The 27,927-nt window shown below is 41.6% G+C and overlaps 3 protein-coding genes across 3 annotated transcripts in view; all 3 read left to right on the top strand.

Annotated features, from left to right (window-relative positions):
• The window catches only part of LOC103369627 (zinc finger protein 260-like), a 6,054-nt gene extending 862 nt beyond the window's left edge, over nt 1-5,192 (top strand). Inside the window, exons 2-9 of the mRNA XM_008298382.1 lie at nt 4-187; nt 2,201-2,251; nt 2,339-2,401; nt 2,530-2,595; nt 2,676-2,819; nt 2,900-3,210; nt 3,666-3,941; nt 4,359-5,192. Coding sequence (XP_008296604.1) covers nt 4-187; nt 2,201-2,251; nt 2,339-2,401; nt 2,530-2,595; nt 2,676-2,819; nt 2,900-3,210; nt 3,666-3,941; nt 4,359-4,981 — 1,718 coding nt within the window. The 3' untranslated portion in view covers nt 4,982-5,192. The remainder of the gene's footprint in view (nt 1-3; nt 188-2,200; nt 2,252-2,338; nt 2,402-2,529; nt 2,596-2,675; nt 2,820-2,899; nt 3,211-3,665; nt 3,942-4,358) is intronic.
• A 1,880-nt stretch (nt 5,193-7,072) lies between these two features.
• On the top strand, nt 7,073-15,729 carry LOC103369617 (oocyte zinc finger protein XlCOF28-like). Its single transcript, XM_008298370.1, has 6 exons — nt 7,073-7,268; nt 8,920-9,053; nt 11,237-12,189; nt 12,287-12,470; nt 12,589-12,717; nt 13,933-15,729. Exons 2-6 carry the CDS (start codon nt 8,936-8,938, stop codon nt 14,628-14,630), a joined length of 2,082 nt encoding a protein of 693 aa, XP_008296592.1. The 5' UTR covers nt 7,073-7,268; nt 8,920-8,935; the 3' UTR covers nt 14,631-15,729.
• Nucleotides 15,730-16,796: 1,067 nt separating this feature from the next.
• Nucleotides 16,797-27,927, top strand: part of gaa2 (alpha glucosidase 2) — a 20,052-nt gene continuing 8,921 nt past the window's right edge. Inside the window, exons 1-15 of the mRNA XM_008298381.1 lie at nt 16,797-16,936; nt 17,717-17,843; nt 18,392-18,964; nt 20,944-21,089; nt 21,845-22,010; nt 22,421-22,517; nt 22,977-23,096; nt 23,541-23,659; nt 24,499-24,630; nt 24,711-24,821; nt 26,140-26,253; nt 26,358-26,442; nt 26,545-26,662; nt 26,784-26,917; nt 27,168-27,319. Of these exons, the coding sequence (XP_008296603.1) occupies nt 17,754-17,843; nt 18,392-18,964; nt 20,944-21,089; nt 21,845-22,010; nt 22,421-22,517; nt 22,977-23,096; nt 23,541-23,659; nt 24,499-24,630; nt 24,711-24,821; nt 26,140-26,253; nt 26,358-26,442; nt 26,545-26,662; nt 26,784-26,917; nt 27,168-27,319 (2,157 nt within the window). The 5' untranslated portion in view covers nt 16,797-16,936; nt 17,717-17,753. The remainder of the gene's footprint in view (nt 16,937-17,716; nt 17,844-18,391; nt 18,965-20,943; nt 21,090-21,844; nt 22,011-22,420; nt 22,518-22,976; nt 23,097-23,540; nt 23,660-24,498; nt 24,631-24,710; nt 24,822-26,139; nt 26,254-26,357; nt 26,443-26,544; nt 26,663-26,783; nt 26,918-27,167; nt 27,320-27,927) is intronic.

Below are 27,927 nucleotides of genomic sequence, written 5' to 3'. Positions count from 1 at the left end.
CAGCCTACACGGCAAAGAGAGGTAAACACAAGAGCATCTGTGAGAAGAGAGCCAAAAAGAAAGAGTTCGACCGAGCCAGAAACAGAACCAGAATCAACATCGGAGGGGCTTTTCCGAGGTGGAGGAAGCTACGGGGCGTGAAAGGATTCAAAACCGATGCTGACTTCGCCTCATTCCTGCTGGACAGGTGATGACTTCTGCTTGATATCCTAGGTACTTGATTTGCGAAAGCTCAAACGTCCATGGTTGTCGTGTTGCTCCGTAGCCGCCATGCTGTGTTGTTGTGATGTAGCAGGTGGGCTAACGTTAGCAATGCTAAAGCTACCGGTCATCCTAGTTTAACTGAGAAACGCTGGAAATAGACACACACTGAAGTCAGCTTCCGAGTCGACAGCTAAGGCAAGACAGTGTTTTAAACTAGTCAGTGTTTTATTCATTAGTGGGGCTCTATGTTCATCATAGTTTCTGTTGCTAAACACCCAAACCCTGCAGCAGTGTGTGGTTGTTGTCATGCCAAAGACAATCTGGTGGTCTCAGTGGTCACCAGTGTTGACATTTCACATCAGTGTTGTTGTAGTTTTCACAGCTGTGGCCTTGATCTAGGACTGCTGTTATTGGCTAATCCATCGACAGTTTTACCTGATTTCATTTGAATAACCTGTATGTCATTGTGTACGAAATATAAACAGAAGTTTACATATTAAAGTGCAAAGCTGGAAACTCCAACATGGCAGAAGTACATTAAAAAGAGGGCTTATTATTTAAGCTGGTGATGCAACTCCAAAAGAAATCCAGGCTCCTGTTTACGGTGAGTTTGCAGCATCGATAAAGATTTGAGGTGTGCAGAGCAGCAGCTTGGAAGTTCCTGTCAGTTGACATGTTTTCCTGATGAGCTGCCTTTTAGTCTGCGTTTGGTGTCTGTTTTAATTAATTATGTCTCGAGCTGTTATGTATTCTGAATCTGTGTTTTTCCACTGAACCTATGATCCTGTTTTGCTTTTTTCTGCTGAGCACAATGCACGTCCTTGAAGATAACATGGCCGGTGAGAACTGGGAGACAGTGGAAACTCCTCTTTTCTATCAGCTGCTTTAGATACACACCTTTTGGACACACACACACACACACACACACACACACACACACTTTGTATTCAGTCCAAGCAGTTTCTGTTTACATTTCAGTGAACTTCCACGTGAACAGTGGTTAGTCTGCTCATGTCACAGTAACTGGCCAATTAACCTGGGTTGCGAAGAAGTCCAACATTGTACAATGTGCAGAGTTTCTGTGGCACACCACAGCAGCACAATACAAACTACCTTTCAGATTCAGATTTCAGATTAAGACTTTATTGTACCTGTGGGGAAGTTCTTTTCCACAGCACCATTCCACTTGATTTACATTAACAGGACACAGATTCTACAAAACACTGTTCACATATACACGTGTGGTTTTCGCTCTGTCCAGATCACCATGGCCTTTTGCTAAGTGTTGCAGTAATGGACGGCATCAGGCTTTTGCCGAGTCGTGCTCGTCTGCATCTTAATGTTCTGTATCTATGCCCTGTAGCTGTTGTCAGTTTTCTGACAATTTGAACGACTCTTATTCTTCTGAAACCTTGAGACTTTGGAAATTACAATGAACTGACTGCGGCTGGCCAATGACTGAAGCCAAAAACTACTGACATCACAATGCAACAATTACACAGTGGTACTGAAACAAAGCAAAACAAAAAATTCTCATAATAAATGACAATTTAAAAATTAGTTTAGAAAAAAAAAAAAAAAGAAAAGATGTCCTGCTCATGTTAACTACTCGTAGCAGCTCTATTTCAACCACTTCCACAGTGTGAAGTAGAAAAACTACATCCAATGACAATTACTGCGCATTGTTTAAAAGGTATGTCGGTTGACCATCCCTCCATCCATCTTCTTCTGCTTATCCGGAGTCGGGTCGCGGAGGCAGCAGCCTTAGCAAAGCCGCCCAGACTTCCAGATCCGCACACACCTCCCCTAGCTCTTCCAGGGGGACCCCTAGGCGTTCCCAGGCCAGTCGGTTGAGGCTCCTTCAAATGCAGTCTCTGTTAACCTGCATTCTAGGAGCTGATGATGATCCCCAGCTGACGTGTGTTAGGAAGATGTAACATATGTTTAATCTATTTAAGGAACTGACTGACCAGTACTGCATGTTTCTGTCTTGCAGATATCAGACTGATTCTTCGGCTACAACGTTGACACCAACCAAACACAGCAGGTAAGAACATTTTTGGGTATATTGCTAAACTGACTAATCCAGTTTTTCTGGATTTTAGTTTGACCTCCATGAACTGCTTTCCTGCAGAGATGACGAGGGTGCAGGTTTGAGTGATGTGAACGAAGTTGCTGTTGAAGTTTTAGATACAAGGTACGTTGTTTTATATTGACCTATTCATTGAAAGTTATGCTCAGTTCAGATGGATGTGAATGCCAGACAATACTGGGGTATGTTTGTCTCAGAAATGGACATTTTTATACACTTTATTCTGCTTTTAGTCCATCATCGCCAGACATGCGTGATGACATTGGTGAAGATGACTTTAACCACATCCAAAGCTCTGTGTGAGTTGTCTGCATACAAATATAACGTGAACTTTGATGTGTTGAGCGTCATTGTCTAATATGTTTGGTCTTCTGCATAGTATCGACTGGACGGAGGACAAGACATGGGCTCCAGTTGAGGACTTAGAAGATGTTTCAACTTCAGAGGAAGCAGAAACAACGGAGGAGGATGGTTACAATGATGACAGTGATGATGAAGACTACGTCCCCCCTTTATGTGTTCGGTAAGTTCTCCACCAAAAGCTTTGTTTATGATTTAAGTAGGTTTATTTTCTTATTACTTTTTTAAATTTTCCTCCTACAGAACTGGAACTGATGCCATTGCTGGTGCCATTAAACCCAAAATATGTCTGGATGCTCTTCAGTCCATCAGCAAGGAGGAAACTGTGCACGATGTTGTAGACACAGAGGGGATAGAGCAACCACCTGTGGCAGAAAAAATTAAATTCCAAGATGAGGGCAACATCACAGGTCAACTTGTGACCATCACTTACCATGACTGTCTCAAACAGCCGAGAAAGAGGCGTGCCGAGATCAGCTACCGTGAAGAGCACAGACCTGAAACCCAGGAACAGGATCACAGCACAGCACCTACAGATGAGTTAGACTCAAATGGTAAGTGTCATTTTATGGATATTGTATTCCTTATTTACAAGGGGCAATTGTCAATACAGCTGTGGCAACAGATCAGCTCATTTTTATCAGGAGTCCCGAGGCTACATTTACTGAACCACCCACCCATTTTTCCTCCATTTATCCAGAGTCAGGTCACGGTGGCAAAAGTTTAAATAGAGCATTGCAGGCAGGGTTCCCTGAGGGACACAGTATATGCTTTTTTTTTAGGTCCACATAATGAAAACATATAGGAACTGGATGGTCAAATTCCCGTGAGAAGAATATTGTATCTTAATGCAATAATATTTTAACTAGGAATATATTTATTTATTTTCTTTCTTTAAGCGGTGTATAGATCATGGATGGATGGATTCATTTTCTTGTTAAAGTAAAACAAGTCCTCTCACTAAATTCTTTGGCAAATTAACACTAACTTGCAAATTTTTTTTGTCAAGGAGAAACTCTAAGAAGTCCAGAACCTACCAGTGTACCCAGCAGCTCCCATCGTAAGCCTCAGGAAAAGGCGTCTGAGGAGTCAGAACAATCCCAGTGTTTTCGAAGACCAAAGAAGATCTACAACTGTTCCACATGTGGAAAAGTGTTCCCTTGCAACCAAGCCCTGAAACGCCACCTTGTGATTCACTCAGGAAAAAGACCTTTCAAATGTTTTATATGTGGAAGAGGATTCACTCAGAGCGGAAACCTCAAAACGCACATGAAAACTCACAGAGGTAAGAGTTCCTGTTGTCTGTATGAACTTTTACCTCTTTCAGTGAGATCTTTGTTACTTCTTGACTTCTCTTAAAAAGTGAAAGATAAGTTACGGGGATCTGATCTTGGAATTCCTGTGGGCCCAGTCACAGAAAGTTTCATGTAAAAAGGTTTGTTTCTTTGGCAACGTGTGAACTACTTGCAGAGTTTGTTGTTGAGGAAGTGCTAAAAGATTGCAAAAAAAGAGCTCAGCTTAAACTCCGGCAGCTAATAACCGATGACAGCTTTTTTGAAGGATTACCTGTGTTTTACTTTTCTATCGCAAATCCATGAGTGTAGCAATTTGATTTGTTTTGTTTGGGTTTTTTTTGCTCTTGTAACAGAGCCTTGTCAATAGAGAACTGTCTATTGATAAATGTCTTTGTTTTTCCCCACAGGCGAGCTGACAAACTGGACATTAGTAAAAGAGAAGAGTCCGGTGAAAGAATCTCCTGCAACAGTTCATTTGTGTGGGGAGTGTGGGATGGACTTCCCTGAGAAGCATCTGCTAGAGGAACACCGTGGGAGTCACAAGAAGCCTTTTGCATGTCCCGACTGTGACAAGACATTCAAAAACGAATCGTATCTTAAAATCCATCAACACGTCCACTCGGGAGAATCGCCCTACATCTGCTCAGAGTGTGGAAAGACTTGCGTCACAGCGGTTTTGCTTAAAAAACACGAACTAACCCACAGTGGAGAGAAGAATTTCCACTGTGATCAATGTGGGAGGGCATTTTTACAATCTGTCAACCTGAAGGAACACCTCAAGACCCACACAGGAGAGCGTCCTCACCTGTGCTCAATCTGTGGTAAAAGTTACTCCAGAGCTTATGCGCTTAAAGTTCATCTGCGAGTTCACACTGGAGAGAAACCATATTCTTGTGAGAAATGTGGGAAGTGTTTTTTTTACTCTCAAAATTATCAAAAGCATCTGAAGACTCATGACAAAAAGCCCAAGCTGTCAACAAAACCTTTGGGGAGACCGAAACAGCAGCTGTTAGTGGTAAACAATCAGTGATGTCAAGGAGAAATTTCACCGCCTTCAGAAAAGATGTAAAATAAGTCTGTTGTGGTGTACCCATCAATTTCTATGTGAAATATCTTTCGGATTACTGAAGTGATTGGACAAGCAATATGATATAATCACATGTTGTATGTTGTGTACAGTCAGCTCTACTGTTACGTATACTGGACCAGAGTATTTAAGCAAATAAATCCTAATAATTGTTTGTGTTTTGTGTTTGATATTTGTGTTTGTGGATCTGATTTATATCCACCTAAACTCAACCTTTTTTCAGAATAATTATTGATTACACTATTAATTGGTATCATGAACAAAACAAAAACAAAACCTTGTTCCTGGATACATAATTGCAGCATCGACGGTATTGTCATGCTTGTTTTTATTAGAACTTATCTATCCATCCATTATCTATACACCGTTTAATCCTTTCTAGGGTTGCAGGGGGCTGGAGCCTATCCCAGCTGACTTAGGCTGAAGGCACACCTACGGACAATTTAGAATCACCAGTTAACCTCAACATGTTTTTGGAGTGTGTGGGAGGAAGCCGGAGAACCTGGAGAGAACCCACGCTGCACGGGGAGAACATGTAAACTCTACACAGAAAGATCCTCACCGGGATGCGAACAGGCGACCTTCTTGCTGCGAGGCAACGGTTCTAACCACCGAACCACCTTGCAGCCCTGTTAGAACTTATATTTTTGTAAATTAACATGTAAATACAAGACACCTTATGTATTGGATGACAGAGTGTCAGTGTTAACCACTATTGGAAAGTCCATGCATAATTTAAGTAGAAATTATAATCACACTTTTTTCTCATGCAACTCGTTGGAAGCCACGAACAACATTAATTTGACATCACTTTTTAAAAATACATATTTTACTGCAGTAGTCACAAAGCCACTAAAATAACATGTTCAACACTATAAGCTCATGGTACTTTCTGTGCATGATAACAGCCTTCTTATGATCAAGGATTTTTTTTTAATAGAAGATATTGTGACTTGGTACAGCAGGAAAAGCAAAAGTGAACATAAAAACATGAATTATGACTGTTCAAGTATTACTACAATGCAATGCACCAGATAATGAAGAAATTAATTACACCGGTGTTTAAATATCAGTACCCCCTTTTCCCTGGATGATAGTGGCCTTGGTAATCCTTAAATAGCATTTGAAACATTTTACTGGTCAGAGGAAATCAAAGTAAGCTGATGGTCAGTACAAAATAGGCCTCCGTGTTTCTTTATAAGCATACACAGTGCCTTTAAAAATATCCAGCAATGGAAGATTTTCCCTTTTATTGCTTTTCAACATGGAATCATGGTCATTTACAAAAACACTCTCTTTATTGTCAAAGTGAAAACAGTTTCTTCAAAGTAATTCAAATTAATTACATATATAAAAAGCAAAATCAGCAAGTAGTCAATACTTTAAATAGGCACTATATAGGCCTTTTTTTAATATCTTAAACTGACCCAGTCATATGGATTATTCATTAGTTTGAACAAAAAAACAAAACCATGCATTTGGTAATATGTGTAAGACTTTTGATGGAAGATACCGCTTTAAATAGAAAATAAAAATATAAATAATTTATGTATGTGTCTTCCAACATTGACATTTCAGTTAAAAGTTGACAAAATGTGAAAATCAAGTTAACATTAAGTTTGTTTTGATCAAAATGAGTTGTGAAGGCAGAGGCTCCTTTTCAGGATTTCTTTTAGATGAACAAAGTTGTAGTTTCTCTCTCAATGTGTTTACTTCAGCATGCTTCTGGTTTACATATTATACTCATAGTCATTTTTGAAAATAGATTTTAAAATAATTGTGCTAGATTGTAATCTGCCCTATAAAATAGCTGCAATTAATATTATATGTTATTTCTATATTTTTGTATATTTATGAATAAATATTTGCTAAGTAGTTTAAATATATAAATATAAATGAGCATGATTTTATGAGATAGTGTGTGTGTGTGTGTTGACCAGAACAGATCTGCCATAAGTTGTATTATTGGAGCTTTTATTGTGATTTAAAAGGCAGCCGGAGGTTGGACACCGCTGTTAGCTAGCAGCTAAAGCTAAAAGGTGTCATCAGACCCAAACGCGCATTTAACTTCACTCATTAGTTAGCCCACATTCCTCTCACACATTTACTGAACACACTGAGCATGAACCCGGGGGACACGTAGTAGAAACGCCGCCAAGTCGTTTCAATAAACTTCTGTCGGGCGACTACTTTTTTTTTTTTTTTTACCTGAGGGACAATCTATGCCGAGGTTGGTCAAAATCTCTATTGTCTGTTGTTAAGCGTTAGCTAGCTCAGTTAGCGAGTGTTCCTCTGAGCTGAGGTGAGTTTCGCAGCAGAATGATCGTTTTAACGCCGGTCTTGGTTGTGAATCTGTCCGCACTGACTGTGGTTTGTTGTTGCTGAATATCGGCTCTCGCTTAGGGGGAGTAGTCGTTAGCTAATTGCTAATATCAGCATAGCTAGTGAACGCCATGTCAGGGGCTAGCTGGCTAATAACAGTCTTAAAGGTAGAGGTGGTCGTTGACCAAAGCGCTGGTCACCGCCGCCGCCTCGCCGCTCAGACATCTCACTCAGAGGTCAAATACTGTCTGTGCTGCAGGGTGAGTTTGCTCCACAAGTGCTGGGGCTTTTTACCACGATACCCGCACACGCCAACAGGTTAGTCAGTTAGGTTGCCGCCGAACTTAAATCACAATTAAATGTGAGACTTGAATGGATGGAGCGGAACGAGTCCCTCCAGGCTAATGCTACCGAGCTAACCGGGCTACTCGGACGAGAGGTTTCACCCCCGAGTGCTTCACCTTCAGACGGCTTGAAAGCTCAGGAAATGACCGTGACACGGGATGCGCTGTTACACAGTTCCTTAAGTTCATTACGACTCAGTTTTAAGGAGCACTTGAGCTTTAAAGGCCCAGCCAGGTTCACCTCCTCCCCTCATAACAAAGCATCCGCCCTGCTGAAGTGTCCTTGAGCAGCACCGTGGATGTCTTCCAGGGTGGAGGCGCCGTGATGTGACTGAGCCCCGGTGGGGTAAAAACACACAGCCACGGCCGCTGAGTCAATCCCTGGGGGTTATTTTCATAATTACCGCTTTGAAACATCATAAGAGACAGCACACCTGGGTTACAATACGATGATGGCTGAGTGGCTCGTTAAGAATGCAAACAGCAGTGATCTGTTGTCAGTCTGTCACATCAGTGCATGAAATGATTCTGATCAACTTTTAAAGCTAATTACAAGAACTCAGAATGAATCTGAGATGAAATATGAGTAAATATATGTCTTGCTTATGTGCTTGTAACATCTGGAATCGAGTTCAAATGAACACACAGCCCTGTTCTTGCAGCTGTATCGGGGCTATGGTTGACTGATCCATCATTATTTAACATGAATGCATGTGAACATTATACTTGGACTTCAACACATGACATCAGGCTTGTCATAAATTTACTTCTTTGTTGTGATTTGCTATTTTGTAATATACTTATTTAAAGTTTTCCTCATCATCTGTAGATGTAAATCTGAAAACAAATCAGTGGAGAAATCCAGACATTCGTTTGATTTGATTCAAATCACTCTACATGCTGGACTGGTGTGTTTGAGAGCACGTTGGCAGCTCCAACATGTATTAACAACTGTATAAAAGCCTGTGACTCTTGATGAACAGTCAAGTGCATTAGGTTGCCTCATGTAGCATCATCCAAACATGTAGTTATTATTTTTAGTGGATCTTATAAATGCAAGACTGTAGGACTTATTTGAATGTATCTCTAAGTGGCAACAGCGATGGTTACTTCGGTGCTTTGGTCCACGCTTGGCTATATCGTGCATGTTCAAGTAATTTGCAATGAATTATTTGAATGTCTGTTTACTGACACTCAATTATTCACCTCCACAAGATTGGGTATTTGAGAGATGGGCTCTGAAAACCCAGAGGACTTTGGGCCAGCTGTGATCCTCCCCGAAGAAGATCAGCAAGAAATAGGAGGCCTGATCAACTCTGATGGTGAAGAAGTGGATTTCTCAGATCTCAGTGAGTAAATAAAATCTAAAACGTGGCCAGACGTAAAGCCTTGTGATATGACAGTCGTGCAATGAATACTTGCTTGTTTTCTGCTATTGACGGTGTAATTATTTGCCGGTTGTGGCGGTGCTCTGTTCATGCAAATGACATCTACCTTCCTGTATAGTGCTGTATGATGCACCTGGACAAAGTTCAAGCTCAGAACAAAAATGTTTTGTGGTGTGCTATTAAATGTTGGGGATTACTGTGATTGCATTACATCATACGTGTGTTTTTATTTTCCATTCCAACATCTCAATGTGGTTGCCTTTTAATATTTTTAGTGATTAACACAGAACCGAGCTGTAAAGACCTAAACCTGCATCATCTTGAAATAACAGTTGGCAAGCGCACATACCCATCTTGTTAACATTAGATGGTGAAAAATCAGTCAGCTGACAATATTTAAATCTAATCTGCGTCACTGGATTCACAAACGGAGGCGGCATGCCAGTTTCCCTTCAGATGGTTCAGATTTCTAATGTTAGTCATGGATGAATGAGTATCTGCTATTACTGGGAGCGCTGCTTGCAGTGAGACAGTTAAGTCTGACAGGAAAGACTTCTTTAAATAGTAACTGAAGGTAGCCTGAAGGCACGGATTCCCTGCCAAGCTGGCCACGTCTTGATTAGACTGAAGTGTGAATTCATGGAGGTGTCGTTGCTGAATGAACTTTGTGTGACAGTGAACAGATCTAATTAGTTTTACAAAGTGTCCCCACTTTGTATCACCTTGATTTCAGGTTATAACAAATCAGTGAATGTAGTAAAGGTGCCAATTTGTCCACAGATTCAAAGTATTCATAACTAAGATTTATTTGAATTACCTGCCATAATGCTGCAAGGTGGCTCGGTGGTTAGCACCGTTGCCTCACAGCAAGAAGGTCGCCAGCTCACGTCAGGGTGAGGACACCTGGGATCTTTCTGTGTGGAGTTTGTATGTTCTCCTTGTGCAGCGTGGGTTCTCTCCAGGTTCTCCAGCTTCCTAGTACAGTCCAAAAACATGCTGAGGTTAATTGGTGATTCTAAATTGTCCGTAGGTGTGAATGTGAGTGTGCTTGGTTGTCTGTCTCTAACTGTAGCCCTGTGATAGACTGGTGACCTGTCCAGGTGTCCCCTGGATGGATGGGTACCTGTTATAGTTGTGACTATAAATGATCCTCTTAATAAATGAAAATGTTTAGTGTTAGAACAAGTATTCTGTCCAGATTTCTGGGGGACGGCATCAACATCACTGGGCACAAAGTGCATGTAAACGCAATGACCCACTAAAGAAGAGAGATGACGTCACTTTAGTGTGCCCATAGTTGAAAGACCTAATGTTGTTTCCTTGCATCTGCACTCTGCCATGAACACAGATCGATCCTGTTGACCAGATTTTATTATCTTTTGTGATGATTCACTTGCATCAAACATTAGGGGCTACTTTGGATGAGAAATTGTTCAAAGAAAATACAAGATGAAACACTTTCTGCTTTCTCACCACGTCGGTTGTCCTAACTTTGTTTTCACTGCTGACAGCTTGCTTGGCTTCTCCAGGCACTTGCCCATATTACATCGAAACTTCTGTTTGGACTTGGCTGCAGCAACATGGTTACAGGGCAGAGAAATTTACCATCAGAAATTAGGCATCTTTGTTCACATGACAGTTAAGAAGTCAGCTCACTAGAGAGTGCAGACTAGTGGCAGAACAATTTGGGGAAAATATCTATATGCAGTTTTTCTGACAGACATTGTGATTTCATTTGCAATATAACTTATTTAAGGACAAACTGAGTTCAGTACTAACTGTGTGATAGATTAAACTTGTGATGGAGCATTAACACATAAGATATCAAAAGCACAACCATCACACAATGAGGTTGCATGAATTTGTCAAACCAGTGACCCGGTACTTTAAACCGAGTCAGACAGGTTGCGTAATGTAATGTTGCTGCAGCCTTGCAATTTGCTAATTGCATTGTTCCAAATTGCGATTTTAATTTGAAAATCCATTGCTCGGTCATCCCCAGAGCAGACTGTAACCTGATCACTAAAGTGAATGTAAACACACTGGCTGTTAGTAGATAGGTTTTTTTAAAAAAAGAAAATATATTTCCTCCACTTTTTGGTTTTACAAATTAAGTTGCTGTTTTTGTCTCTGTGTTCACACAGGAGTGAGCGCTATCCCCGGCATTCTACCCGCAGATGTTCCCTCAAAAACATTTGATCAAAGTGAGAATGAAAAACCACCGTCTCTGCACAGCTGCTCAGTATGTGGGAAAGACTTTCCTTACGCCTCTAAACTTCAGCGCCACCTACGTACTCACTCAGGAGAGAGGCCTTTCCCCTGCTCCATGTGTGAAAAGAGATTTCCAGAAAAGGGGCTTCTCATGATCCATGAAAGGGTGCATACTGGAGAAAAGCCCTTCTCATGCACTTTCTGCGAGAAAAGATTTGCCAGTCAGGGGGAGCTCCGGCTACACCGGCGGACACACACAGGAGAGAGGCCGTATCACTGCTCCATCTGCCTGAAGAGCTTTTCTCGTCACTGGCACCTGAAGACGCACTTGGAGGCGATGCATTCTGAGGTTGTTGCAGGCTTTACGAGAAAGAAGTTTCCTTGTTCTGATTGTGAAAAGAGCTGTAACTCTGCAGCCGAGCTGAGAGATCATCAGAGGACTCATACTGGAGAGAGGCCCTTCCAGTGCTCGTTCTGTGACAAACGCTTCGCCTTATCAGGTACACTTGTGAGACATGAGCGTCTCCATACTGGCATTACACCTTACCACTGCTCTGACTGCGGGAAGACATTTGCACAGCAGTGGACGTTGACAACACACATGCGGACTCACACAGGAGAAAAACCATACAGCTGCACACAGTGCGACAAGTCTTTTGTAGCTCCTGGAGAGCTTCGGAGGCATACTAGAATTCACACTGGAGAAAAGCCGTACACATGCGCGGACTGTGGGAGGCACTTCTCACTGGCAGGCACTCTCAGAAACCACAAACGGTCATGTACTCAGAGCAAGAATGAACCAGTCACAGGTGTCGTCTCAGGTCTAGTTCAAGCTGCAGTTGGCGAATCATCCCAACAAGATCTGGCCAGCAGCATCAGCTCTGAGGTAATGACAACACACAGCACAGTCAAAGTAGAATCTGTGTTGTTGTTGTTTTTCTGCATTGTTGCCTTGATTTGTTCTTATGAAACTGTATTTCTAGGTGGTTGACAACGAGAGTTTGGCAAGTGCAGCTGAGTCCCATCCCTCCGAGAAGCTAAACTGTGACACAGCTGCTCGATGTGAGAATAACCAGAGAGAACCAGTTGCCCAGCAAGAGGACACCGCTTCTAGTCCACATATGAATGTAATAGTGAAAGAGGAGGAAGAGGAGGAGCCTTTGTGTGGTACATAAACATGAGATTTCTGATTACCCTCTGATACGTTACAGAGAGCATGAATACCTTTGATGATGACTTTTGACATTTTTAGGATGATGATGACGTTGTGTTTTTCCCCCTGTAGAAGAAACTCCAGACCTGGTGTCTGCTGGTGAGGATTGTACCGCGCCAGAGGAAGCTGGAGAACGGCATCAGGAAACGAACACAGAAATTAGGATTACAGTAAAGGAGGAAGAAGAGGAACCTGTCAACAGTAAGACAAAAACATGAGAGCAGATGGTTATTTCGATTATTACGTTAAAGAACCTGCTGAACCTGCTGCTGCTACAATTGAATAAATGGACAAGGTTTTGAAGTTTCCTGAACTGGCTGAATTAGCACATGTTTTTTTCTTCCTGATTTAAGACCATTCTGCTCCTCTACTTAGAGCAATAAAAAAATGCAGTTCTTTGAATTCAGTCTTTAATTGTTTCATTTTTTTCTGTTATACTGAACCTACTACTACGTTCACACTGAGCCAGGCTGCTGTTTTTAAGGTGTTTTGCTAAACATTTCCCTCCACACTAAAAACAAACCTCCTGAATATAAAACTGGCTTTATCTCCTTCTCCTCAGCGAGGAGCTTAATATTACATTTGTTCAAGCTTGTGTTCGTGTCTCCATGTTTCAAAATGTGCAGTGTTCTTCCCATTTTTAAATTATATCCTCTATAAATACAGCACCATGTCCAAAAACGTTAATACACTGTGTAAAATACCATCCATCCATCCGTTATCTATACACTGCTTAATCCTCACTAGGATCATGGGGGGCTGGAGTCTGTCCCAGCTGACTTAGGGTGAAGGCAGGGGTCACCCTGGACAGGTCACCAGTCTATCACAGGGCTCCACTTAGAGACAGACAACCAAGCACACTCACATTCACACCTACAGACAATTTAGTCACCAATTAACCTCAACATGTTTTTGGACTGTGTGGGAGGAAGCCGGAGAACCCAGAGAGAACCCATGCTGCACGGGGAGAGCATGCAAACTCCACACAGAAAGATCCCAGGTGTCCTCACTGGGACGCAAACCGGCGACCTCCTTGCTGCGAGGCAATGGTGCTAACCACTGAGCCACCTTGCAGCCTGTACAATACCATAGAAACCATATTTTTAATTGAAGTTTCTGCAAAGACAGCATTCAAATGGTGAACCGGGGAATTTCCTACTCTTTTAAAAAGGTATAAGCTTATTTTGACTTTCATGCCAGCAAGACTTTGCATAAAATTTGCAGGTTTATTAAGTCTTACATTTTTGACTGTACCTGTTCCTACAAAGCACATTATTATTTTAGATGGTTTATCACACAGTCACTTGTTTTTACCGAGCTGTGAGCAGTGTCTTATAAAATATATAAAGGTCTGTCTTTGTTTGTGTCTTCAGTGATACTAAATGGCATTTTTCCACTCTTCCCGCATTTTCACAGTGTCTGGGGAAGAGCCTAATCACATCATGGACAGTGAAAAAGATAGTCCTCCAGCATCACCAGTGCAGGAGCAGTGTAACATCAATGTGACAAAGAGCTCTTACTGCTGTGGGCTGTGTGGAAGGGACTGTCATAAGATGTCTGCTCTTCAGATCCACATGCGAATTCACTCGGGAGAGAAACCGTACCAGTGCTCTCTGTGTGGGAAACAGTTCACCCAGAAAGGTCAACTGAAAGGCCACTATAAAGTTCACACAGGAGAGAAACCATTCTCCTGCCCAGACTGCGGCAAGAGCTTCGCCCACTCAGGGGCCATGAACAGACATCGACTCACCCACACTGGAGAGAGGCCCTATCACTGCTCTGTATGCGAAAGGAGCTTCAACCAGTCTGGCCGCTTGAGGGAACATGAAAAAATTCACTTTGGGGAGAAGTTTGACTGTTCAGAGTGTGAAAAGAGTTTCACACGAGCTTCAAGCCTCAAGAACCATTTCAGACTTCACACAGGAGAGAGACCGTATTGCTGTGACATCTGTGGGAGAGGCTTCAGCCGATCTCAAAGTCTGAGGCTCCACAAACGAAAGCACGACCAGATTCAGACTGAAGAGGAGTCTGTAGTCAGTGTGAAGAACGATGACTTCTCGCAGAGTGACGATAACTCTCCAATCAATATGTGTATAACAGACAAAAATGACTGATGATGTATTTATATAACCATATACGTAACAGTAGTATTACTACAAGGATTTAGGCAGTAAAAGATGAACTAAATGAGGAGAAAGTAAGGGACTACCTCTGTGAATAGACCGCCATTAAACTTTTATGTGGTGATTCACGCTGAAAGTATTAATGCTAAAATAATAAACTACCAGAACAGTGCAGACAAATTGAATAAACAGACACATGCCAGGTAATGTTCAGCAACTAACAGTTTCTTGTAGTTTCAGACAAAACAGCCAAACAATTATTATACACAAACACAGTTTTTGTAAAATCATGGAAACTGTTTAAGCGATCAATTTTAGCAGTCATATTTATTCTGATTTACCACTCTTTACCTTTCTTAGATGCATTGGAATATTGCACTCACGTTTAGAGTTTTATGGTAGTAGAAGTGACTCATCTACGGTCTGTGACTTCACTTTTATCATGCAGTAATTGTCATCAAACTAATGGTGTATGTGGAAATTGAACTGAAGAATAATTGTTTTTATATCAGGCATTACGGTGGCCATTGGGCAGGTTAACAATCAGGTGACCCTGGAATTCATTCTTTGGGAAATTTGGCCAGTATCAAAAACAAAATCATGAAATGCAAACCATTGCACATCAATGGTGAAAAGGTTTCTGTTTTGTGCAGCAGTTATTTGTAGGGCTGGTCTGAATAGCAATTTCTGATCTCCGGACATTCGGTCCCAATTAATGACGAATATCCTGAATATTCGGTATTCATATTTGGAATATTTGGCTACACAGACCAGTTTCTGTGTTTAGGTTAGCGGTGACCGTTCCGTTTCCGCAGCGGGATATTCGGAGATCCAGTTTGATATCCCGATTCCAGCACAGCGAACGAATAGTCGGCTATTCGGGCCCAGCCCTAGCAAATTGTGAATCAGGTTCACCTGGTTTTGACTAGTCGGAAAGGCCAAGTAACTTTGTGAGTAAAGGAGTCATCCTTCAAGGCTGTGACATAAAAAGTGAACAATATGAAGCCATGTGGATGGTATTTTTTTTCCAGTGCTGCCTCTGTCTAATTGTATGGGACATTATACTGAACAATAAAAGTACTAAAGACGAGTTTGCTTGAGATTTCAGGAGCTTAGTTAGAATCCTGTCGTAGGTTTACCTGGAAAAACGTAACAAATATATTGGAAAAATTACTTCTTTTTTTTTTTTTTTGCACTGTACAAAAGCAATACCCAAACATACTATAGCTTCAGCCAAAGGCACATGTGCATTTGTACCAGTAGATACTGAGTAAAACATTAGACTTGGACATTGGGAAGAACCTTGCAGTCAAGGTATTTTGTGTATGCCTACATTGTTTGAAAACCAGTTTGTGTCAAGAACGGATGCAGTGCAATATTCTGGGCCACTAAAAGACACTTTGAACCAGTAGTTGAGCAAATCATACTTAATGTCTTAGACCTCTGACCTGTTGAAGTTAGTAAGACATCTTTTGTCGGCGCAAAAATATCAAAGGGAACTACTATAAAAAGCATTAATGAACTGAATTATTAAGTAGCTCTACTTTCATTATACACTGCAGGTTATTGATTCTAATTTTGATCAGATATATAACTGACATAATTCGAGGCACACTTACATGAGGTCATCTAACCCTGAACGCTGATATACCCCCTTGCATTGTTGCAGCTGAACTGTCTAGTTTCTCAAAACTTAAAACTGCTCCTGAAGGTAGCACTGTTTAAAGGAAACACTCCTGACACTCGTTTTAATTGTAACACAATAAATAAAAAGATCTCTACGTTGACTATAAATGACAAAGTTTCCAAAACATTGTTGACGTAAGCACTTAAATCACCTACTTTCTGTGTGTAGGTGTAGATTTTCAGGGGACATGATTTTGCTATGAAAAACAAAATCCATGAGCTCACGCAGTCACTGAATCTAGTGTGGAAAACAAAGTGAATGTATACATATATACTCTTAATTCTGTTTCCGCCATAATTGATGCATAAAATGCATGAAATGGTGCATTAATTTCACCAGAATGCAGGAAATGAAGTGTTTCCACACTTCACACTCCACTACTCAATGTGTCATCGGTGGAGGTCGTTTGAGGACTTCTTCAATTGGAGTGCTATAAATTCCGAGGTGTCCTGAATGCGACGCAGTGATAAACAGACCCCACCGTGCAGACCGTTGAGGCTATCGGCGTTACGCTAGACTTAGATAAACTAGCATCTGTTTAAAAGGACAGTTGTATAGTATGCTGTATACGCTGTGTATTCTGTGTCTGTAGAGGCCAAAGGATAACCAGGTAAGCACTGCTGACATGAACGCTCCTTTCCGTGAACGTTAGCTCACGTTAGCTAAAGTTACACTGCTGCTAAAGTTAGCTAATGCTAATATCATATGGCTAATATACGCTGTACCTGCTACGTTAACCTACTAACGCAGCTGTCTGGGCCGACTGGGTCGTCGTTTCTCATTACTGTAGTTACCAGAGTTTAGCCAGCCAGTCCTCAAATTAGAATTAACTTAGTAGCCACACGTCTCATGAGCGAACTTTGACATTCACAGTTGTTGTTTTTTTTCTTCGCAGGGCTAGCTAAAGTTAGCTACAACCTGCTGTTGTTTTGGACAGAACGTCCCAGCAGTGTGGACGTTTCTAATATCTGAGAGTGTGTGATTGTATTCAGATACAACACAGACCAAAGTCACAAGTCAAACGTATGTTTAATTCAATCTAATGACTGCAAGTAACCTTAAGATACAGGCTACATTTGCTGCAGTTAAATGCACTTATAGTCACAAAACAAACTGAATTGCTGTGTGACGGTATAATTGCTAATCTGTGATAGCCTTTGTCTGCTTCATGTGTCTCTAGATGTTTCATGTTGTGTTTGTGTTAAGTTATGATCCTATAGAAAGGTTGCTCTTCTTTAATGCACCTAACTTTAAAAGACAGTCTCATGATTCACAAGTGCTTATTCAGACAACAAACTTTCCTTTAACCTCAATGTCTTCCTCCAACAGCAGGAAATACGTATACATGTGTAACTGTGCTGAACTTTGGTCTGCTGTCTCGGTCACTCAGGCACACAGTCTCACTCTGACAGACTCACATTACCACCATGGTGTCGTACAAGCGGCTGAACCCTGAAGATGTCCAGTTTTCCAGTGGAGTTTTGTCAGAGCTTCGCCCTGCTCAAGAGGAAGTTGCAGTAAGTTCACATCTGTTTGTGTGTACTTCTCTGTGACCTTTTGTGTTAATTTCAAACTGCACAAGTTGGTTTTCCTCGGTAATCATTGCTGCTGAAGCTGCTAACTTTGCCTCCCGGCTGGTGTGATTTAAGATTCTACTTTATTCCATCAGGATATTGAGCTATAAAGCAGCCACACTCGCAATTTAGATGCATACAGTCAGGTACTCACTAATGTTGCTCTACCTTAGAGACATGAGAAAGTGATTTTTCATCTCGAGTAATTAAGTTAAATGGTTACAAAGTAGTTGGTTGAATTGGAAAACATATAAATTCTCTATTGTAACGTTGATGTTTACCCAAACAGGAAATGATCAGCATAACAATGTCTTTTTAAAATTTTTATTTATACAAGAAGTGAAAGTCTTCATGTTCATTTAGCCCTCAATAATGAAACTCAGCAGCTCTCTAACAACTTGATAATGTTCAGTTTTGACTATCCCCATCAGTGATGCGTTATTTTAACCACAGGTTTATTATCACTTGCTCCGTCTTTGCTGTGTTTGAAGGTGCCGGAGCCAGAGGATGCCTCCTTGCTTCCACGTCGGCCACCATGCTCCGTCACCACAGGTCTCCTGGTGATCGGCTGCCTGCTGCTGCTCCTCTGTGGGGGTTGGCTCCTGGGCACCATGTTCTGGCTGCACGGCCCCTCCAAAGAGCAACACAGACCGCCGCCGCCAGTCCCAGGACAGACGCCTGACTCTCAAGTACAAACGGGAATAAATGACACTGCAGCTGCTTCCCGCCGTGAGGCTTGCAGTCTGATTCCCAGCGAATGGAGGTTTGATTGTTACCCTGAGCGAGGAGTGGTTGTTACCCGGGAGCTGTGTGAGGCGAGGAACTGCTGCTTTATCCCCGCATCCACTCCTTCCCCGTCTGCCACCCGACCATCAGGGAAAAATGGTATTCCTTGGTGTTTCTATGGTACGGATTTCCCTTCATACTCACTTGTGTCACTGAATGACACGCCACTGGGACAGAAGGGTAAGCTCATAAAGGAGGTGAAGACCTATTACCCTGGAGACATCCTCACTCTGGAGGTGGAGATTCGTTATGAGACAGATACACGACTGCGAGTCAGGGTGAGTCGATTTCTCATGAGTATTCAGTCATATGTATAATAAGTCATAGAGTTGTATGCACATCTTTGAGCCAATGATATGATTGATTGATTTTTAATGTGAGTGAGGGGTGTTTTGGAATCCACCAATTTTCAGTCAGTGGACTGAGGTTTATTTTTGATCATAGTCTGATTGTAGAAGCCTCTAAATTAGTGTTTCAGGGCCCAATAACTGGCACCGAATCCCGTAGCAGATTTTTTGTCACTCTCATGCTTAACAGCTGGAAAGATGTTCTTGCTGTTTATTTCTGGTCCTTTTTTTTCCACTAGACATACCTTCAGTGACTGGCTACATACCTAAACTTTACATTTTGTTTATCCAGATGTTGCGTTGCGTACTTAAGACAACGGCTTTTGTGTTGAGGTTAGTTTTTGTTTGGCTGACAGTGCTGCACAGTGGAACGGTGCTTCCGCTTGTGTGTCACCTAAAAACCTTCTTTGTAGATATATGGGGGGTTTTGTTTTGTTGTTGTGCCTCACAGGCTTGCAGTTTTGTCTTAAAGGTTTTTTTTGCACCTCAGGATTTTGTCTTGACTTCCACAGTTCCTCTTACCGGCTATTTCTTATTGACATTTTGGACAGTGGATACTGCAAGCTGGAAGTTGCCTTTTATTTTCAGATCCTTTTTAGATGGTTGGAGGATCCTGTGGTTGCTGGGTTTTATCTCAATTTTTGAAGAGTCAGATGATCTGTCAACTTTGGAGTTTCCATCAGCTGACAATTCAATAAATAGAAACAGCTTTACAAGTCCTAACCAGTCAATTAGGACTAAAAAAACGTAATTAAATTCTGAGACTTAATACGTCAAAGGTTGCCACAGTTGCTGTAACACTTGAAGAAGACTAATTCATGTCACAAAAGTCAACAAAAGATGTTTGCATACAACTTTCTAACGTGCAGCTTGTGGCAACCAGCAGATATTTAGGCAATGTGAAACAACAGAGCTGTGAAGGATTTTTAGTAAGGTGGCATAGACAAACGTATGTAGAAATGGCTTGTGGACAGCTTGGAAGCCTGGCATTTGGGCAGTTGGTCTTTTAAAGCCTGATGTAACCAAGGAGGAGCTAAAGAACTCTGCACAGCAATACTGTAGTGATCTGTCATCCACACGGTGGATCCGCTCTAAAGCATACCCTGTTTGTTGTCGATTTTCCTCTAAATGCGCCCATAATTAATCAAACCAGCATCATACTGTATTGAAAGAGGCTTGAAACTAGTGATTGAGACCATGAACTCATTGGGAAAATGTTTACTGAGGTACCAAATCAAGTGAGAAGTAGGGCTCATTCTTTATGCACCCAGAGGAGTCGCCACCTGCTGTTTTAGTAAGAATTTAAGTCACTTATGCACTGGCTTCATTTTTCAGACATCCTTAATATATCGTCTATGTTTTCAAGGCTATCATGTGCTTTGGCAATCATGAAACAAAAGAAAAAAAGCCCACACCTTAGGTAGAAAGTTAATATTGTGGGTTGGAGAGATGGAAACATGGAAAAAGGGGCAAACTTAATTTATCAACTCTGCATCAGTGGATCGAGAAGATCTGTCTTATGGAAAAACTGGGTCACATTGTGAGACTGCATGAAACCTAAATGAAGAAAAACCTGGAGAAACGGGCATCATCTCTAAAACTGTGTTTGTTTAATTATGAAAAGAAACAATACATGATGATTCAGACACAGATCTTCATCATTACGTGCAAACATATAATTCACTGGAGTGGAGAGATAAAAGAGGAATTGCCTAAATGTGAACAAACAACAAATTCACCACGTAAGGCTGTCGTCTCATGCACTGAGGTTTCAAAGGTCAACAAGTGGATCGTAGTGACTGGTTGTGGAGTTACTGCTATAGACTGCACAGGCCAGTTGATTACATTTTTTTTATTGCATTCATCTTTAAATCCTCTGGTCTCTTAACCACAAACTCTTCTCAATCTAGATAACTGACCCTTCAAGTTCGCGGTTTGAGGTTCCCATCCCTGTCCCCACCGCCACCAAGAAGGCAGAAAATCCTGATTACATCGTAGAGATTTCAAAGCAGCCATTTGCCCTCGTCGTGAAGAGGAAATCTACAGGAGCACTGCTGTAAGTCTGAGCTGAATGGGGAAACATTTGATTGGATGATGCCAAGCTCACACTTTAGAAATCCTCTAATTAGAATCAATCAATCTTTTCAAAGTGATTAGCTTCATCCTAAGACACTGCAGCTGGCAGTTTTCCACCGATGGCATCACACGTTTTTGAATACTAGAGTTGTAAAGTCATACTTTTCCAAAACCTGTGAATCATTGAGCTCCTCTAACTACACATTCATCTCATTTGTTGACATTGTGGTACTCATTCTGTAGAACTGGCTGAGCACTAGAGTTGCTTTCCCCCCAGAAGTCTGTAAGTGATACCCACGTCGGCTCATTCATGAGATCGAAATTCACAAAATATCATTCCAGAAAGTAAATCAATTCATCACCATGGTGTTGCTGATATTCTACTCACTTCTGGGCCCAACTCCTCTTTCTCAATGCCTGTCCAGACTTGAGAGCAGCAATTAGAGATGCTTCAACAAGAATAACATCTTAAATGTTGTGGTAATAATTTCAAGCATAGGCTTTTAGAGTGGGTGAGGACACACCACGAACTGCTTTAACCCCATGAATGTCAATGAGGTTTGGCTCCACGCTGTTATTATTTTTGTTTTACTGTGACAGAAGAATCACAGCTAAAGTCTGAGCTGAAAAAAATGGCTACATCAATACTGGTCATTTATTGTATACTAGAAAGTTTCCAAGCTGTTGTAGAATTGACCTGCACAGTGTTGTTAATACTTGTCTGTCTCCCTTCAGTTTGAACACAGCTGTGGCTCCTCTCGTCTATGCGGATCAGTTCCTCCAGTTCTCCACCGCTATACCCACGGAGTTCATTTACGGCCTGGGAGAGCACCGCTCCACCTTCCTGCATGACTTCAACTGGAACACACTCACCATGTGGGCCAGAGATGTGCCCCCCATGGTAACGACACTTGTCATTGTTCTGTTCATAGTTGTAACATTTTATCTGCAGGTTCTTCTCTGTTGGGTTTTTGTCGTCCGATACACATGACGACGCCAATATCAGAGTCAGTTACATTAAAGTTGACAAATGAAGCCAGAGGAGACACGATCGTATGTGCTCGTTTACTGTACTAACTTTATGATACACTTATTGAACCTGAGCCTTGTTTGCTTTACATCTGTGCTTTTCTTGCTCCAACAAGCCAGAATGTCTTCAGTGACAAAGGCCTATTCAAAGAACATGCACCATGTGGCTCCTTTGGATTATAGCTTGATTGGATATGTGCAGATAGATGCATGAATGTATCTATGTGCAGATAGATACATGAAATTAATTGTAATACTTCTGTGTTTCTTTCTACAATATAGGAAAAGACAAACCTGTATGGGGTCCACCCATTTTATCTGTCAATGGAGAATGGAGGGAATGCAAACGGCTTCTTCCTGCTGAACAGCAATGCTATGGGTCAGTCTGCAAGTCGCCCCGATACTTTCACTTCAGGTTTCACTGTGTGCAGAAATGCATGCATCCGTGCTGGGACTGGAGGACATCAGCAGCAGAATACGTAGCTCGTGCTCATAACAGCAAGATTTCTCAACTGTTCATATGACACCAGCTGACAGAAATTAAGCAACGACTTCCCAGTGATTAAAGATGTAGTTCATGTACCGTCAGTATTTCCTGATAGCTGTGCTGAGCATTGCTAACTCAAAGGTGAAATGTTGTTCATAAGCACAAATAATCAGCTGCTTGTTTTGACAGATTTACAGAAGTGTACACTTTATTCCTAATTATTCATTGTATACCACGTGGTTTCTGCATTTCTTTGCTTTTGACTTTGATCTGGACGTGTTGTCAGATGACCCTGGTCTCAGCTTGCTCAGTCTGATTAATGTTTCACCGCTGGTTTTCCTGTTTCCTCAGATGTGGTCCTCCAGCCCTCCCCAGCTCTCACCTGGCGTACAATCGGCGGAATCCTTGATTTTTACGTTTTCCTTGGTCCCAATCCTGGTTCAGTGATTGAACAGTATATGGAAGTTATAGGTCAGTAGGAGTGACTAGATGAAGATGAATCAGGCTGTAGATCCACATTTCAATCAGTGTTATGCACCTATGTTGAATGAAATGAAATGAAAAATACTTTATTTATCCCAGAAGGGAAATTCAATTAAATTCAATACTACTAGTATTAAATTCTTACAGTGACTTTGCACCAACCAGTACAAGATCCCTATCCTTATAAATACCTGAATATAAAAGATTACTAAATTCAAAGCACTCATGTTTTCATGGTACACGAGGGTCTTCAGGTCTCATTAAGAATCTCTGCACGGCCTGCTTCCGTAATTTGCTTCAGTAGTTTGATGACCAGTGACTCAGAGAAGTGGTCAGATGCTCTGCAAAGCATTTCGTCTGTCCACCCGAGTTCTTCCATTTTTCTTTTGTTTTCACTCACACTTCTTTCTTTGTCCATCTGTCTTGTCACAGGATACCCAGCGATGCCCATCTACTGGGCTTTAGGATACCATCTGTGTCGCTGGGGCTACGACAGTAGTAATGCTACCTGGGAGGTTGTTAAGAGTTTGAGGAATTATGGGATACCTCAGGTAATTTCTGTTTTGCATATGTCAGTATTTTCTGTGTTCTTTTGGCAATGAAATTACGTGAATGTTTTACATTCACAGGGGCAAATAAAATGTATAACAGAAGAGAATGTATAAATAAAAACTATAAATGCAGTAGAAAACATTTATAGCCAATGTAAAACTAGTTTAAAGCAGATCTAAAACCAGAAAACAATATATATATATATTTTTTCGAGTTATTTTTTTGGCCTTTCGTGCCTTTATTTGATAGAACAGTGGAGAAGGGGGACAGGAAAGTGGGGGAGAAGAATGGGGGAAGAACCTGCAGCAAAGTGTCACGAGCCAGATTGGAACTCGCTACCACACTGCATCGGGGACTTTTAGCCCCTGTACATGGGACGTCAGCTCAACCAAGTGAGCTATTGCGGCACCCCAAAAAGAAAACAATATTTAAGTAGAGAGTTAAAGCTGCGGTTGACAGTCTAGTTTCCAAAAGAAGGCTCTTCTAGATTAAATCTCTATGATAACTATATTGAGAGAAAACACAAGCTTTTTATGGAGCGTCAGATGATTTATCTTCTGACAGCTGATTTATATGTTTAGACATTCAGGAAGGCAAATGGTGTAGGTTTTAGATTCAAACCCAAGGTGCTGTGTTTTTTATGAATGTATAATCATTTACAAATATTCAAGATGCCCTGTGCGTTATTTCAGTTCACCAAAGTTCACACTAACATATTTAGTGTGAGTCTAAAACTCAATGTTTCCATCTTTTATGTGGGTTTGCGTGCACAGTATGAGTTTGTAATGACCAACCCAACCACTGTTTATTAAGACTGTGTGTGTCTGTTTGATTGCAGGACGTCCAGTGGAATGACATCGACTACATGAACAAATGTATGGACTTCACTTATGATGCAACAAAGTTTGACACTCTGCCTGACATGGTCAAGGACCTGCATGCTCATGACCAGCGCTACGTCATGATGCTGGTATGTGGAAGGCTGTATTTGCTGTCATGTGCTTTGTGTGTGATTTGGCAGGTGTGTAACTATTGTTTCCCAACCTGCAGGACCCAGGTATCAGCAGCACACAGCCTGAGGGCTCATACTGGCCATTCGATGAAGGGCTGAAGAGAGGAGTCTTTATTAAAGACGCTGAAGGGAAAACGCTGATTGGGAAGGTCAGAAATGAGTCAACAATTAGATAGTTGTTGTTTTTTTTTTTTTCAAATGAGATCATCTCAACATCTGATAAGACACTGTTTCTGGTGGGAGTAAAACAATTACAAGGTCCAATAAAAACATTCATAGATTACACGTTTAAAAAAAACAACAAAAAAAAAGCACCTGATTTAAATGTGGCTGCTATCCCCTTTGATGTAATCTTCTTGTGCCGTGACAAACCACTCACAGCGCTCCTGCTATGTCTGAAACACTTCCTGGACGTTCTATTCTGTAAAAACATCAAGCATCTTCTTGGACATGCATTGGATCTCCTTCACTGTATGTTAGCGGTCACCCTTCAGTTTTATTTTTGGAAGTTGGGAAGTCGCAGTGAACCAAATCCCATAGGTAGGGCAGGTGGAAAGCGACATTTATGTTTGTTCAAAACATGCATGTTCAATATGCTGTAAATGAGCGTACAATGGCACAAACAACATTTCAGGTTGTTTCCACTGAATGTTCTCCCTCAGACACTTCAGGACATTATAGTGGAACTCGGTGTTGACAGTCTGTCCCTGAGGAATGAAATCTCGGTGCTCAACCCTCGTGAACGTTGATCAAATCACATGCATGCTGCTGGTCGTGATCTTGACCTGATGTGCCGCCTTATGTCTTGGAGACAGCTGGCTCTTCCATTGCTGTTTATTCTTTGTAGCTTTAGATCCAACTCTCATCACGAGTAATGGTCCTCCACATGAAGGTTGGATCAGTTTGAAACAGAATTTGAGGTTTGACATCTGTGCAAGTTTAAAGTCCTTGGTCCAGTAAGTGGTCAAAAAAGGTCTTTGAATGTTCCAAACATGGCAGGTAGAAGTACAAGTAGAATGCTTTAAACAGGGGAGCAGTCAGACAAACGGTTTTTAATTTTTTTTACAGGCACACCCTTGTAATTTGATCACCCTTTGTAGAGTTTAAAGATTGAACCAGTGGTGTGTAGGTCACAGTTACACACATGATCACCTAAACCCAACAACACAATGAGTATCACAATAACAGGGCAGCAGCAGAGATAATATGATGATAACAGGAATAATTCCATTCACCCAATGCATGCTGGAAAGCTCTTAATCATGCCGACAGCCAGTGTGCAACATGAAGGTGAGGTTCTCTGACACACCTGCGTTGGGTGTGCCAGACACGTGCCTTCGCTGCAGTTCTGCTTTATCAGTTCTAAACAGCAGCGATAAGCCTGTCAGATGATAAGTGGGAGAGCAACAGCTCCAGTACCTCTGGAGAGCATGTACTCAAAATGAAATTCTTGATCTGTTCCACCAGGTGTGGCCTGGTCTGACAGCATATCCTGATTTCTCCGATGAAGTGACACATGAATGGTGGTACGACAACCTCCAGAGGTTCCATGAGAAGGTGCCGTTTGATGGACTGTGGATTGTAAGTATGGGAATAGGAGACACTATTACTAATAAGGAACTAGTGACTCTGACCTAAAAGCATGTATGATATCTCCACCCTGGCACTTTTTCCTTTGATTATAGGACATGAATGAGCCGTCAAACTTCCTGGATGGATCGACCAATGGCTGTCCATCAAACAGTCTTGAAAATCCTCCTTACACTCCAGGTGGGAGACGTTTGTCTCAAGCACAAATCACACAATGAATGTAACATAAACACACAAATACAATACAATGTAATAGTCTTACTGTAAAACTGTACATTTCAGGCGTACTGGGAGGTTTGCTGAGAGCCAAAACTGTGTGTGCCAGTGCACAGCAGAAGCAGTCCATACATTACAATATGCACAGTCTCTATGGACTCATGGAAGCTAAAGCCTCTGCAAGGTCTGTATCTGTAACACTCACACATACACACCACAGAGACAAAATGCTGGAAGCACTACATGAACAGTTTCCTTAAATCTTCTGCCTGCTGATTTTTCTCTCCGTCTGTCCTCTTGCCCAGCGCTCTGAAGCGAATTGTGGCAAAAAGACCTTTTGTGATCTCTCGCTCCACATTCCCCAGTCAGGGGATGTACTCAGGTCACTGGCTGGGAGACAACAGGAGCCAGTGGAAAGACCTTTACACTTCTATAGCAGGTTAGAGCTTCAGCACATGTGATGTGCAGCGAGTTGATATGCATTTACAAGGATATCATTACACATTCATGGTATTTGTAAAACTGCTTATTTAAAGATGTGTTGCTGTGGTACCGATGTGTAATGAGGACAACCAGCAACACTTGAATTTATGTATCATTTTAGAATTGAGAAAGTTATGTGCGAAATTGTTGATGAATAGTTTGAATGGTTTTACATGTCAGATTTTCCACTCCTTTCTATTCCTCAGGTATGTTAACCTTTAACCTTCTGGGCATCCCGCTGGTGGGAGCAGATATCTGTGGCTTCAGCGAGGAGCCGCAGGAGGAACTGTGTGTCCGCTGGACGCAGCTGGGAGCCTTTTATCCCTTCACACGAAACCACAATGCCATCGACATGAAGGTAGAAGTGTCCAACTAGAAATACATTCTTACTAAATACAGATGTTCTTGACAAACTGTTTCCTTTTTTGAAAGGGAGACATTTTACTGTATATACTGGAGACCTTATGTAGATACAATCAGTCCAATGTTGCACAAAGCAGAAGCAGAAGTGTTCTGCTCACACCAATACAGTTTCATTTCAAAACAGTGTTTTGAAACATAAAGGATCTCTGTTCAGATGAGCATTTTAGCACAGTTTCAGACATATTACAAGTAATTCATGTAGTTAACAGTAACTCACACCAGTCACAGGACATACATTGGGCATGCTGGTGTCGTTTGCTTCAGTTGTAGAAAATACTGCAGAGGAAGTGAAGCAATAGCAAAAACTAAGAGAGATTTCCTTCCCAGAGACAACGCCTAACAATGCCTTTATCCTCATTTGTTATTTGTATTGAATCAAGTGCTGGTAGTCAAGGCGGATGTTTTTGTTTTCTTATGGGAAAACTGTTGCATGATAATAGCGTGACCAGTCAGGGAACAGCACGATACAAAGGCCCAAAGTCAGATTTGACGCTGCTCTGCTCCTTCGTCTTTAATGTCACTATCAACACAGTGTCTGCCTGA

The sequence above is a fragment of the Stegastes partitus genome, unplaced genomic scaffold (genome assembly GCF_000690725.1).
Source record: "Stegastes partitus isolate 25-593 unplaced genomic scaffold, Stegastes_partitus-1.0.2 Scaffold1310, whole genome shotgun sequence".
NCBI classification, from domain to species: domain Eukaryota; kingdom Metazoa; phylum Chordata; class Actinopteri; family Pomacentridae; genus Stegastes; species Stegastes partitus.
The sequence above is the reverse complement of the archived record's forward strand: the minus strand, read 5'-3'. Positions and strand labels throughout refer to the sequence as shown.